Source organism: Ambystoma mexicanum, chromosome 7q (assembly GCF_040938575.1).
Source record: "Ambystoma mexicanum isolate Mex_15411 chromosome 7q, UKY_AmexF1_1, whole genome shotgun sequence".
Taxonomy (NCBI): domain Eukaryota; kingdom Metazoa; phylum Chordata; class Amphibia; order Caudata; family Ambystomatidae; genus Ambystoma; species Ambystoma mexicanum.
In genome coordinates, this window is record NC_090941.1 from 761,574,342 (window position 1) to 761,587,139 (window position 12,798).

At 51.4% G+C, this 12,798-nt stretch overlaps 1 protein-coding gene across 1 annotated transcript in view; it reads left to right on the forward strand.

The window, feature by feature from the left end:
- Positions 1-12,798, forward strand: part of CWF19L2 (CWF19 like cell cycle control factor 2) — a 2,067,169-nt gene that overhangs the window by 1,947,270 nt on the left and 107,101 nt on the right. The window contains exon 17 of the mRNA XM_069640682.1: positions 6,864-6,965. Within this exon, the coding sequence (XP_069496783.1) occupies positions 6,864-6,965 (102 nt within the window). The remainder of the gene's footprint in view (positions 1-6,863; positions 6,966-12,798) is intronic.

Sequence of the window (12,798 nt, forward strand, 5' to 3'; positions counted from 1 at the left end):
CAATGCAGGATTCTTTAGCCTAGTTTCCTGGCCTTGCGTTTTCTGATCGGCAAGGTTCTTGAAAGTAAAGTTTTCCTCTCGGAAAGGTCAAGAGTATTTCCCTTCTTGCTAACCCTTCTTGGTTTGCCGTCTTTGTCCCCTCGTTCGGATGCCTTCTCAACACTGCTGTTCCTTAGTGTGCTTTGCCTCGCTCAGAGTGTGCTCTCGTGCTCCGCCTTTTATCCGTGTGGGGAAGTTTAATGGAAGTCAGGTGAGGGTGATTACCTGTAATTGCCTGACCATGCCTGACCATTGTAGTGGGACATGTTTGGTACACTGCTCGAGTGTGAGTCTGTTTTCTCCAGAGTGTGTTGTCTGTGTGAAAGAGTTTGTGCAGGAAAAATCAGGGCGGGGGGGGGTTGAGGTTCCAATGTATCCTACGTGGTAGGATGGGGTAAAGGTGATACAGGTGTTGTCCCAGTCCCCGAAGACCCTTCACCCAGGTGAACCTCCCGCACTGGTCCATCCCAGGAACTGGATCCAAAAGCGATGGCCGTGTGCTGGCCATCGGAATAACAGATCCCCGCAGACTAGCGGGTGAGACACCTTCTGGTTTCTCACAGGGGGAAAGGGGATCGTTGAGTGCCACCTCCAAGAGTCTGTCCTCGGCTAGATCCAGCACAGCTACCAGCACTGGTGCCGAGGGCTGCCAGTCTACCGGAGCTTGCTCCAAGGCCGTGAATCAGGGCGTTGTGACTACCGGTCGTCCGGCTGAGGGATCAGCGCCTACCAGAGGTATCTCTGCGGTCGACGCCTCTGCTTCGGGTGCAATACCCAAGCTGTATCCTCTCGTGTCTGAGGCCTCTCTTGGCTCAGGTCCTTCGTGCCCTCCCGCCCAGGGCCTAGCGCTAGGATTTAAAATGGCAGAGCGGCCCGTGGCCATCTTGGATCCGGCTCAGGGCCTGCCAGTGCTTTTGCCCATTGAGTGGGCTTTGCAGGATGATTCTAGCCCCCTTCCCTCTGGAAGCGGCAGCGGATCGTACGATGCAGGTTTTTGGTCCCCTTAGAGGTACATCTACTCATCACAGCCTTACAGCTACACGCACCAAGTGCCTCAGCGCTTTGACCAGGATCGGAGGCCCAGCACATCAGAGGGCCGGGCCCCTAGGGACTTGGCGGCATCTGAGGATCGCTTCTTTCGAGCGCTTACTCTTCCTTATGCGTTCGCCTCAGATGAAGGGGCTCCTGAAGGGCATTGTGACAGAGGTAATCTGCAGGTGGTGGAGCCTCCCCGGCCCCCTTCTCTGGGTACTCCTACCATTCCTCCTTTGCTCCATGTGCCAGTTCCTCCACTGGTCAGGCCCTTACGGTTGTTCTGACCCCTCCACCTCCTTCTGTACCACCAACACCACCCCCTCAACAGCCGTTGGACCTGTCTCTGGCTCCAGACCTAGGGGGGACCCCTCCAGTACCTGTGTCCCAGGGCTTGGATTCCCCTTGGTCTGTGAAAAAGTGGGTGGGAGGACGATGACGCCCAGGACGAGGAGCCCCCTCTGCATCCCTTAAAGCTTTTCATGACTGCCTTCACAGCCTGGCAAAGTTCTTGGGGGTCCCTCTTCCCGAGGAAGTGCCCCAGGAGTCGGGTGTGCTAGCAGAGGTCTTGGGGAAACGCACCACGATCCGGTCTGGCATCCTGCTCCAGAACGATGTCCTGCAGGTGGAGAAAAAGATCTGGCAGAAACCCGGGGCCAACAGCCAGATGAACAAGAAGTTGGACAGCAGGGTGAGGCTGACGGAAGGGGAGCCAATCCGCCTTGCCTCCCACCCGCAGCCCCATTCCTCTGTGGTGGCTGCGGCCCCGTTGTATTCTATACCATCGTCTTTGTCATCTTCCTCCACAGGAGCCACCTCCAGTTGCCTCTCCAAGGAGGACAAAGTCCTTGAGTCTTTGGGAAAGCACTGTTACTCCATATCAGGGCTGCATCTGTGGCAAGCCAATGCGGACGCCCTCTTGGCTGCACCTAATCTGAAGCTGTGGCGGAAGCTCAGAGAATTTCTGCCCAACCTCCCTTCGGACAAGCAAGCCTCCTTCAAGGCCGGTCTGGCAGATGCCTGGGCCATTGTGCAGGACCTCATGGATTCTTCGTTCTCCCTCAGCAACACAGCCAGCAGAGGGCTGTGCCTTGGGATCGAGATGAAAAGGACGGCGTGGATGCATGCCACTATGTGTTCATCTGACGTACTGGGGCGGATCTTGCTTCTGCCCTTTGAGAGCGTGGACCTTTTTCATTCGTCGACAGATGACAAGTTGATGAAGAAGAAAACATCCACTCAAACCGCCAAGTCCTTTGCCATCCTGACAAAACCGGAACAGAAATCCTTCCCTCCGTCCATCCTAAGGCAGGACAGAGTTCAAGCCCCAGACCTTCTCCAGCTTCCGGCTTCAAGGGGTTCCCGAGACCATGGTACACGAAAGCCTGACCATTCACACAGCGACAACAGGAGGCAGCAGCAGAGGACGTTGCACAGGTTTTTCCGTTCCCACTCCTCTGCCCCCGTCTCTGAAGCCAAGAATTAGTAACGTCAAGGTCATGTAACACAGCTCGCCTGGTGAGGGAGGGGCGGTTGGCCCTGTTCCAGGACACTTGGAAGTGTCTTTTCAGCAATTCGTGGATCCTATCCGTAGTCTCCAGGGGCTACAGTCTCCCTCTTCCTTTCTCTCTACCATCCTCTCCTCCTTCTCCGGCTCTTTTATGGGAGGTCATTTCGCTCTCTGAGATGCAGGCAATTGGACCAGTCCTTCTTTTAGACAGTGGCTTCGGTTACTATTCCAGGAATTTTGCGGTGCGCACATAAGAGTCTCTGTGTGCAGGGGATTGGATGTGGTCCCTGGACCCCAAGGATGCGTACCTGCATGTGCCCATCTATCAACCACATCGGAAGTTTCTGCGGTTCACACTTATGTCATACCACTTGCAGCGCAAGGTGCTGCCCTTTGGTCTGAACGTAGCCCCTCGTGTCTTCACGAAGTTGATGAATACAGTAGCAGCACTCCTCCGCTTGGAGGGCCATCATCTATACCCTTACATTGATTATGGGCTGGTGAGGGCCGGGCCACCCGAAGGGGTGGTGCACTCCTGCCAGAGATTTGCAGATATCCTTCATCAGCTGTGGTTTTTCCTCAATCAGAGGAAATCACAGTTATGCCGTCTCAGGAACTGGTCTTTCTAGGGGTGCGTTGGAGGACTACCATTCAGCCGTGGTTCCCCACGCCCAAGAGGCTTATGCCCCTTCGCAGGGCGGTGGGAAACCTCTGGCCAGTTTGACCACCTCAGCATGGTGGTTTCAGCACATTCTGGGCCTGATGGCCTACTGCATGCTCACTGAACAGCACGCTCGCCTCAAGGTGAGGAGCCTCCAGCTTCACCTGGCAGCCAATTGGGATCAGGAGACAGGGTCTCAGTTGGACAGGATCCCAATATCACTGTTCCTGCTGCCCGTTCTTCTCTGGTGGTTGATGGATGGCATTGTTTTACTGGGAGCCTCCTTCACCCGATGGGAGCCTGCCCTGGTGGTGATGATGGACTTCTCCCTTCCTGGCTGGGAGAGTAACATGATTCATGGTGCATGGTTCAGGACAGAAGCCCTCCTGCATATCCATCTGCTTGAGCTCAGGGCAGTGGGCCTGGCCCTTAAGGCGTTTTTGACCCTCATCGGGGACGGGTCTGTTCTGGTCAGGACAGACAATTCTACTGCAATGTTTTACCTAAACAAACAGGGTGGCACCCGTTTCCCCCCCTCACTGCCACCTCCTCTGTATAGAGGCGGTATCGATCTGGGAATGGGTCCTGGCGGAGGGGATTTGGATTTCTGCAGTTCACCTGCCCGGGTATATCAGTGCAGAAGCAGACCAGTTGAGTAACTTGGGGTTCAACACCTACGAGTACGAGTTGCACGACTCCTTGTTGCCCATGTTTCCGCGTTGGGAGTCCACAGACCTGGATTTGTTTGCATCCCCTCGGAATGCCAAGTGCCCCCAGTTTTCTTCATGGGCAGGTCAGGGTCGGGGTCACTGGGAGGCTCCTTCCAGATCTGTTGGCACGGCAGCAGGTGTTATGTGTTCCTGCCCACCCCTCTGCTCCAACGGACTCTCAGCAAGTTCCGGGCCTCTGTGGGTTGCAGCCTCACCCTGGTTGCCTCCCACTGGCCTTTCACACCCTGATTTTCAGATCTGCTGCAGTTGTGCTCCCAGGGTCCCGTCCATCTTCTGATCCCCAGCAGGGCTTCATGACACAGCAGGGGACGGCAGTGGCACATCAGGACACAGTCAAACTGGACCTGGTGGCCTGGTTCTTGATCAGCTGAGGCTTCAGCATGCTCAATTTCCAGATGACAACTGGGACATCATTCATCAGGCCAGGATGCCCTCGACTCGGTCCCAGTATAAGACCAATTGGACTAGGTTCTGCCATTGGGCCCGCAACAAGGGATCTGTACCCTTTCCTCTAGATGACGTTCTGGCCTTTTCGGCCCACCTGGCTCGTTTTGGAGTTCAAGTGGATACTTGCCACACATATTTGGCACCCATCAGGGCTTACAAGCATTCCCCCGCGCATGTGTTTTCAGCAGCCAACCTCGTGGTTAAGGCCCACCTTAAGGGGCTGTCTAGGCTTTTTCCTCCGGTGCATAGACCTCATCCGGTCTGGGACCTCAATGTGGTTCTTTCCGCTTTGCAACGCAAGCCTTTTGGTGGTGCTTACCTCTGCGCGCAGGGTTTGTGAGCTGCAGGCGTTGTTTTCGTGCAAGCCCTTCACGTTTTACAACGACAAGGTCATCTTGCGCACTCGCCCAAATCTCTTGCTCAAGGTGGTCTCTACATTTCATCTGAATCAAGAGATCTGCCTGCCAGTGTTATTCCTGAACCTGCAGTCAGAGGCAGAGAAGGCCCTGCATTTCTTGGACCTCAAGAGGGTCCTCATGTTTTCTTTCTCCGACGAAATCCTTGAGGAAGTCTGAGGCATTGTTTGTGACTTTTGGGGGCTCCTCCCCTGGCTCTCAGACTTCTAAGGCTTCCATCGCCCGTTGGATGGTTCAGGCCATTTCTGAGGCGTATACGGCCATGGGCAAACCTGTTGCTGAGGGGATTCATGATCATGCGGTCAGAGCCAAGGCCACATCCGTCGTGTTTCAGCGACACGCGTCTTGGGATGTCATCAGCAACGCGGCTACTTAGGCCACTCCGCCGGCCTTCTGTAAGCACTACTCACTGAACACCATCTTGAGGTGTAATACAGAGTTTAGTCCTTCGTCCTAGATTATCACAGCTCCACTCTTATGTTCTTGTTCAATGGAATCACCCACAAGGATGGTGGAAAGGGGATGGGATGTATGAGTAGTTAAAGTTACACCCACCTTCCCTCGCTTGTATGCCAAGGGCTAATATGTATAGGTGTAGCAAGGTATCTAAGCGTCTCATGTGTTCATAGGGGACTGAGGTGAGGCGCCAGTAGGGCGTTCCCACTCCCGAGGCCGCATCCTGCAAGCTATACTAAATTCAAAGGGGAAGCTCACTTTTACAATGCCAAAGGCTCCGGTACCATCCCCATGTTGGGGGACGCCCACAATGATGGAGTAAAGGGAACTAGCGACCATGCGTACTCTAGTCACTACAGTGAGTACCTAATTATTGTAATCATGGGTCGTATGCTCACCCATCACTCGCTAATTCGGGACATATGTTTTCTTTACTGCTTTCGTAGTATATTAGTTTTGAGCAGTTCTGGAGGCCAGAGATGAATGTAACCAAACATTTAAAACTGTTCAAAACCATAACACAATAGTTTTCAAATAACCATACCAGATTACCGATTACATTTGTTAGCCAAAAAAAGTCTCTCTTCAGAAAATATTCTACCGCACTCCACCCGCCAATTTTCACAGAAGCCTTTGTTGTCTGCAAAATGGCTGATGCTATAACAGAGCCCTTGGCCACTCATCATAGTACAGAAGAATACATATGGGTGCAGTATAAAGGTGGAGAAGAAATCAATACGCTAGGCAGAGTAGACAAAGTAAGCACTTCGAAGCATCATTCAACAACCCCTCCCCCAAGTTAATTGGTAGCCATGGCTACAACACATAGTTAAACCGACAACAGAGCTTTCAACATGGTGCCTTCTTTCTGCATCATGGTGCAGCTAGTTGGAACCATGGCTCTCTACCTATTCCTGCAAGAACTTTAGCAGAAAGAATCCTTTTTCCAGCCATACCTGAAAAGGAGCGAACGCTTGTGACATAGCACCTCTTCAAGATACATAAACGTTGGGAGGAGATAAGGAAGATGCACACATTATCAATACTATTCCAACATACTTTATTATTAAAAACAATATTTTCTAAAACCATGTCTAGGTTTTTCGTTACCATCTAGATTTGCCACTCTAGTCATATTGCATTATATAAATTGTTTAAACTTAAGGTAGGTCAGTAGAATTTAGCGTGTTTGGCGATTTCCTTCTTTTGCTGTGTTTGTAGGATGTGGCAGATGCATGGATTGTGCACTGGGCATCCCTATATATTCTGTGCTCTGCAAAGATCCATAATCCTTTCTGGTCATTCCTTTTTGTATTCGATTTCAGAACTTAGTTTAGATAAACCAGATAGATTAGATTCATATGCTAGAATAAAATTAAACTGTAGGTTCCACATAATATCTTTGTCGTTTTTATCTGTATATCTTGGAGATGTCATCATTTTAAACTCAGCTATTTAAAAAGTATTTGTGAAAGAAAAACACAAATAATACACTGGCTAAATTGGTACGAAAGAGAAAATAGTGGTATCTGCTAATGATTAATCTTATGTTTGTGTGTGTTCTTTTGTAGGTTCCTAAAGGCCTGCCCTACTTTTCTGTGGATTTTGGTCTTCAAGGCGGTTACGCCCACGTTATCGAAGACCAACACAAGTTCCCTCATTATTTTGGCAAGGTACTTCCATTTGGTAACTGCAACTTGGTGTAATTAACAAGACAAGATTATCATCAGCTAATAAAAGTCTCCATCTATGTGTTGGATATTACATCTTTTCACGACATTTCTTTTCTTCCAATATATTCTCTGCAATATATGTAATGCCCTGTATATAGCATATAATCTATTGCTAACCGTTCTTATTTGCCTTTAGGGAGAAGGATTATAAATTCACCATGCCATCAACTCTGTGTTATTAATTGATAATGTTGTATTTAAAGCTCTCCTGTTGGAGAATTTAGGAGTTACGATCTTTATACACTATTTTTGTCATACTCCTACGTCCCATCCCCTTTCCTTCATCCTTCTGGGGCGTCCCACAACATGGGGACGGGACCACAACCATTGTCGGTGAAAAAATGTGCTCTCCCTTTAAATTCTGTATGGCGCGTGGGGTGCAGCCTCAAGCGTGGGAACGCCCCGCCAAAGCCCCGCCCTCAAGTGCTTCACCTCACTCCCTTTTTACGCATGGATAGTGTCGGACATGGCAGCCAGTGTAGAGATTTCTTTTAGCTTCCCGCGCACTCCCCATTTGTTTTTCATTTCTTATTTCACCTCCCTGGCGCATGTGGGCCGCAGGAGGATTCACAAGATGTGCCTCTTGCAACCGTTCGTTCCCGGCCTCGGACCGTCATGCACTCTGACTTGAGTGTTTGGGGGCCGACCACCGCTAAGACTCATGTGCAGCCTAAATGACTCTTGGCCACAGGGCATTGAGGAATTGGTTGTCGCGGTGGAGGGAGATCTTACACACTTCTCCTCCACCCCATCTTAAGGACTTTGTCTCCAGGACCTCTCATCAAGACAAGGTAGGACCACTGTTCAACACAGATCCACAACGCAGAGACTCCTTCCCTGGGGTCCTCATGGATCGGGGTTCCTCACATTCAGGCAGCCCAGAGGCTTACTGGCTATCAAGCCGACAATCCAGCTGCTCTTCCGGGCGTTCCGGAGATAGACCTGAGGCCTCCCAGGTTTCCGGCCCCCATGCGAGGGGCTCAGGGGCCCTACCAAGCTGTCCATAGAAGGACGATCAGATTTGTCCTCACCTTCTACCCCAGGGGGTAAGGGATCATCAAGAGCCACCTCCAAGAGTCGTCCCTCGGTTAGATCCAGCACAGCTACCTGCACAGGTGCAGAGGGCTCCCAGCCTACCAGAGTTCACTACGAAGCTGTCACCCAGGGTGTTATGACTACCGGCCGTCCGGTTGAGGGCCCAGCGCCTACCAGAGGCATCTCTGAGGTCAACGCCTCTGCTTCGGGTGCAAGACCCAAGCTGTATCCTCCCGTTTCTGAGACTTCTCCTGGCTCAGAGCCTTCGCGCCCTCCCTCCCAGGACGTGGGGCAAGGTTTCAAAATGCGGACATCTTGGATCTGGTTCAGGGCCTGCCAGTGCTTTCGCCCATCGAGTGGGCCTTGGAGGTTGATTTCAACACCCCTTCCTTCTGGAAGTGTCAGCAGATCCTACAGTGCTGGTTATTGGTCCCCTCATGGGTACATCTACCCATCACAGACTTACAGATAGCGCACCAGGCGCCTCAGCATTTTGACTAGGAGTGGAGACCCAGCGCCTCGGGGGGGGGGGGGCAGGGCTCCTAGGGACCCAGCGGCTTGTGAGGACCGCTTCTTCAAACGCTTCCTTTTCCTCATGCGTTCCCCTTAAATGAAGGGGCTCCTGAAGGACATTGTGACAGGTCATCCCCCAGACGGTACCACTTTGGCCCTCTCCCCTCACTACTCCTTCCGTTCTGCTGGCGATCCCTGTGCCGGTCCCTCCACATGGTGCAGGCCCTACCGGTCGCACCAACCTCTCCACCTCCTCCTGTACCACCAACGCCTCCCCCTCGGGGACCCCTCCGGCACTTGTGTTCCAGGGCCGGGATTCACCTACGCCTGTGAAAAAAGGGTTGTGGGGGCTCTGCAATGACGACACCCTGGACAACGAGCCCTTGGCTTCCGTTAAAGCCTTTCATGACCACCTTCATGAATGAAGCCCCTCAGGAGTCATGGGTGCTTGGTGAGGTCTTGGGGAAGTGCACCACAGTTTGCTTCGGCATTCCCCTCCAAAGTGAGGTGCTGCCCGTGGTGCAAGGATCTGGTAGAAGCCCATGGCCAACGCCTAGAGGAACAAGAAGCTGGACAGGTTCAGGCTGACGGACAGGGAGCCAATCCTCCTTGCCTCCCACCCACAGCCCCATTCCTCTGTGGTGGTCACGGCCTCCATGTATTCTCAACCATAGTCTTCCTCCACGGAAGCCACCTCCAGTTGCCTCTCCAAGGAGGCAAGGTCTTTGAGTCCTTGGGGAAGCGCTGTTACTCCATCTCAGGACTTCATCTGCTGCAGGCCAACGTGGATGCCATCTTGGCCTCGGCTAACCAGAAGCTGTGGCGGGAGCTCAGGGAATTCCTACCGGACCTCCCTACGGACAATCAAGCCTCCTTCAAGGCCGGGCTGGCAGATTACCGGGCCATTGCGCAGGACCTCATGGAGTCTCCGGTCTCCCACATCGACACAGTCAACAGAGGGCTATGTCTTGGGGTCGAGATAAAAAGGACAGCCTGGATGCACGCCACCAAGTTTTCATCTGACCTGCAGGAGCAGATTCTAGATCTGCCCTTCGGAGGCGTGGACCTTTTTCAATTCGTCCGCTATTGACAAAGAAGGAAACGTCCACTCAACCACCAAGTCCTTCGCCATCCTGACAAAGCTGGGTCAGAAATCCTTTGCCCAAACCAGGGTAGGACTGAGTTCAAACCCAGAACCTTCTCCGGCTTCAAGGGTTTCAGAGACAGCGGTACATGGAGGCCTGGCAGCTCACCCCGCGGTAACAGACGGTAGCAGCAGAGTATGTTGCACTAGTATTTCCCTTCCCCTCACCTGCCTCGCCTCTGACGCCAAGAAGCAGTGACACCAGGGTATGGGAACACAGCTTGCCTGTGGGGGCCGTTTGGCTCTGTTCCAGGACACCTGGAAGCGTCTTTTTAGCTACCCATGGATCCTTGCTGTAGTCTCCACGAGCTTCGGCCTTCCTCTTCCTCCACCATCCCCTCCTCCTCTTCCTCAGATCGGGTCCCCGGCTCTTTTACGGGAGGTCCTTTCGCTCTTGGAGATGCAGGCAATTGAACCTGTTCCTCTTGCAGACAGGGGCTTTGGTTTGCTAGTCGAGGATTTGTGCGGTACCCAAGAACAACCAGGCTGGCCTGATGGGTTGACTTGGCCCTGTCGTATCTAAATCTGTCTTTAACGCTGGAACACTTCAAGAAGATGACTCACTAAGCCAAGTCTCTGTGTACAGGGGACTGGATGTGTTTCCTGAACCTCAAGGATGCGTACCTGCATGTACCCATATATCAACCGCACCAGAAGTTTCTGCGTTTCACAATTATGTCGTACCACTTTCATTACAAAGTGCTGCTCTTGGGCCTGAACTCGGGCCCCTCGTGTCTTCACAAAGTTGATGAATGCAGTGGCGGGCCTTCTCCGCCTGGAGGACCATCATCGATACCCTTAACTGGACGACTGGTTGGTGAGGGCGGGGGTCACCCAAAGGGGTGGTGCGCTCCTGCCAGAGATTGGTGGATACCGTTCCTCAGCTCGGATTTTCACTCAACTGGAGGAAGTCGCAATTATGCCTGTCTCAGGAACTGGTCTTCTTAGGGGTGTGTTAGAACACTACCATTCAGTTTAGTTTAGTTCAGTTTGTTTATTTATAAAGCGCGTCCAAACCCTCAGGTAGCTGGGCGCATAATCATGTGCACAGCAGTTACATATCGTTACACGAACATCATAATACAACAGACAGAGCATACATTAGTCCAGGCTCTGAATGTTTACATACAAGAGTAGAATATACCGAGAATAGTATGTACAGAGAATAGTCACAAAATAGTTACAGTGGCGAGTGAGGACCGGGTTACAGGTTGGTCCTGAATAGGCTGGCGGCTGGCCAGTCGAGTCGGTAAGAGTCTAGATGTTTAGGCTAGTAGCCATGATTTTACCATGGCTCTGAATGTCCAGAATGCGGTTTCCGATCTTATTGTAGGAGGGAGGGTGTTCCAACATTGTGCTGCGAGCACTGGGAAATTGTAGCCTGCTGCTGTTTTTAGGTTGTAGTTAGGGATCTTTAGTTGGTGCAGGTATGGAGTTCTGGTGGGTCTAATGGGGCAGTGTCTAGAGAATTTGTTTGAAAGGTAACGTGGGGCAGTACATGCCAGGCACTTGTGGGTGATGACCAGGGTTCTTAGCTTAATTCTGTCGCGGATCGGGAGCCAGTGGACTTCTTTGCTAACCGTGGATATGTGCGCCTTGCGCGGGAGGTTGAGGGCACATCTTAGTGCATTATTTTGCAGGATCTGGAGCCTGTTCAAGTTTTTTGTGGTAGTGCCTAAGTAGAGTGTGTTGCAATAGTCTAATTTAGACAATATCAGCGCTCTAGATAAGGTGAGGCAACTAGAGGTGGAGCGAAAAGGCCTACAGGCATTGATCAATTTATTGGTGTATGAGGTAGCTGAGATGGTAGTTTATTTGATTCTTTAGTGACAAGCTAGAGTCGAGGTATACACCTAGTGTTTTGACCTCTTTGGATACTTTTATGATGTTGCCATCAATGGTAAAGGATTGGTACCTTTGGTCCAGTTTGTTGAGGCGAGCCTGGGAGCCTACGATAAGCAATTCTGTCTTATCGTCGTTTAGGCAAAGACTGTGTGTAGCCATCCAGGCTTGGATTTCTAAGTAGATATCATTAAGCATTGCAACATCTTCTTCATAGCTACCAGTGAGCGTGATGAGGACCTGGGTGTCGTCTGCATAATTAGTGTAGCTGACACCCACATCGTCAAGACGGTCAAATAGGAGCTTCGTGAAGATGTTGTAAAGTGTGGGAGAAATGCAGGAGCCTTGGGGCACTCCACATGTGATTGGGATAGGGTCTGCAGCCGCAGTGGGGGCGAAGACTAGTCGACCTGTCAGACAGAAATGACTGGATCCACTTAGTGGCATTCTGAGAGAATGCAGCAGCCGAGGAGAGGTGTTGAGTGAGGATCTGGTGGTCAACCAGATCAAAGGCAGCAGAGAGATCCAACAAGAGCAAGATGGCCAGTTTGCCCTTGTCTTTGGCGTCATCCATTTGGATTTTTAGATCCAAGAGGGCAGTTTCAGTCCTGTGCCTTGGTCTAAAGCCGGATTGTCGCAGGCCTAGGAGGTTGTTGTCTTCCAAATGTTGTTGTATTTGGAGATAGGCTACCCTGTCCAAAATTTTGAGAAGAAATGGGACTGTGGTGATGGGCCTGTAGTTTGTGGGGATGTTGGGATCTAGGTTAGGTTTTTTGAGCAGGGGTAGGACCCACGCTTCTTTAAGGTTGTTGGGGACCACTGAGTTTTTGAAGGAGGAGTTGATCAGAGAGGTGATGAGAGGGGCTAACTCATTAGCACCGTCTTTGATGACAGATGCGGGACAAATGTCACCTTTGCAGTTAGATGGTTTGAGACTGGCGATTCTATTGATTACTTCCTCTTCTGTGACTGGAGAGAAGTGGAAGGAGGGGCAATTGGGGTGGTGTGGTTTATTTTGCTGCTGGGGTTCTGCTTGGAGGCAAGGCTAGCTTTTTTTGCTTCTATCTTAGTTTGTAGGAGGGCAATTTTGTTAGCAAGGGCGAGCTGGATATTGTTACACCAGGCTTCGTCTTTGATGCAGTCCTCTGTAAGAGGCAATGGCGATTCAAGTTCTCTTAGTATAGAGAAAAGTTCTTTAGTGCCAGATTTGGCATTTTGTATTCTCAAGTTATAGATCTC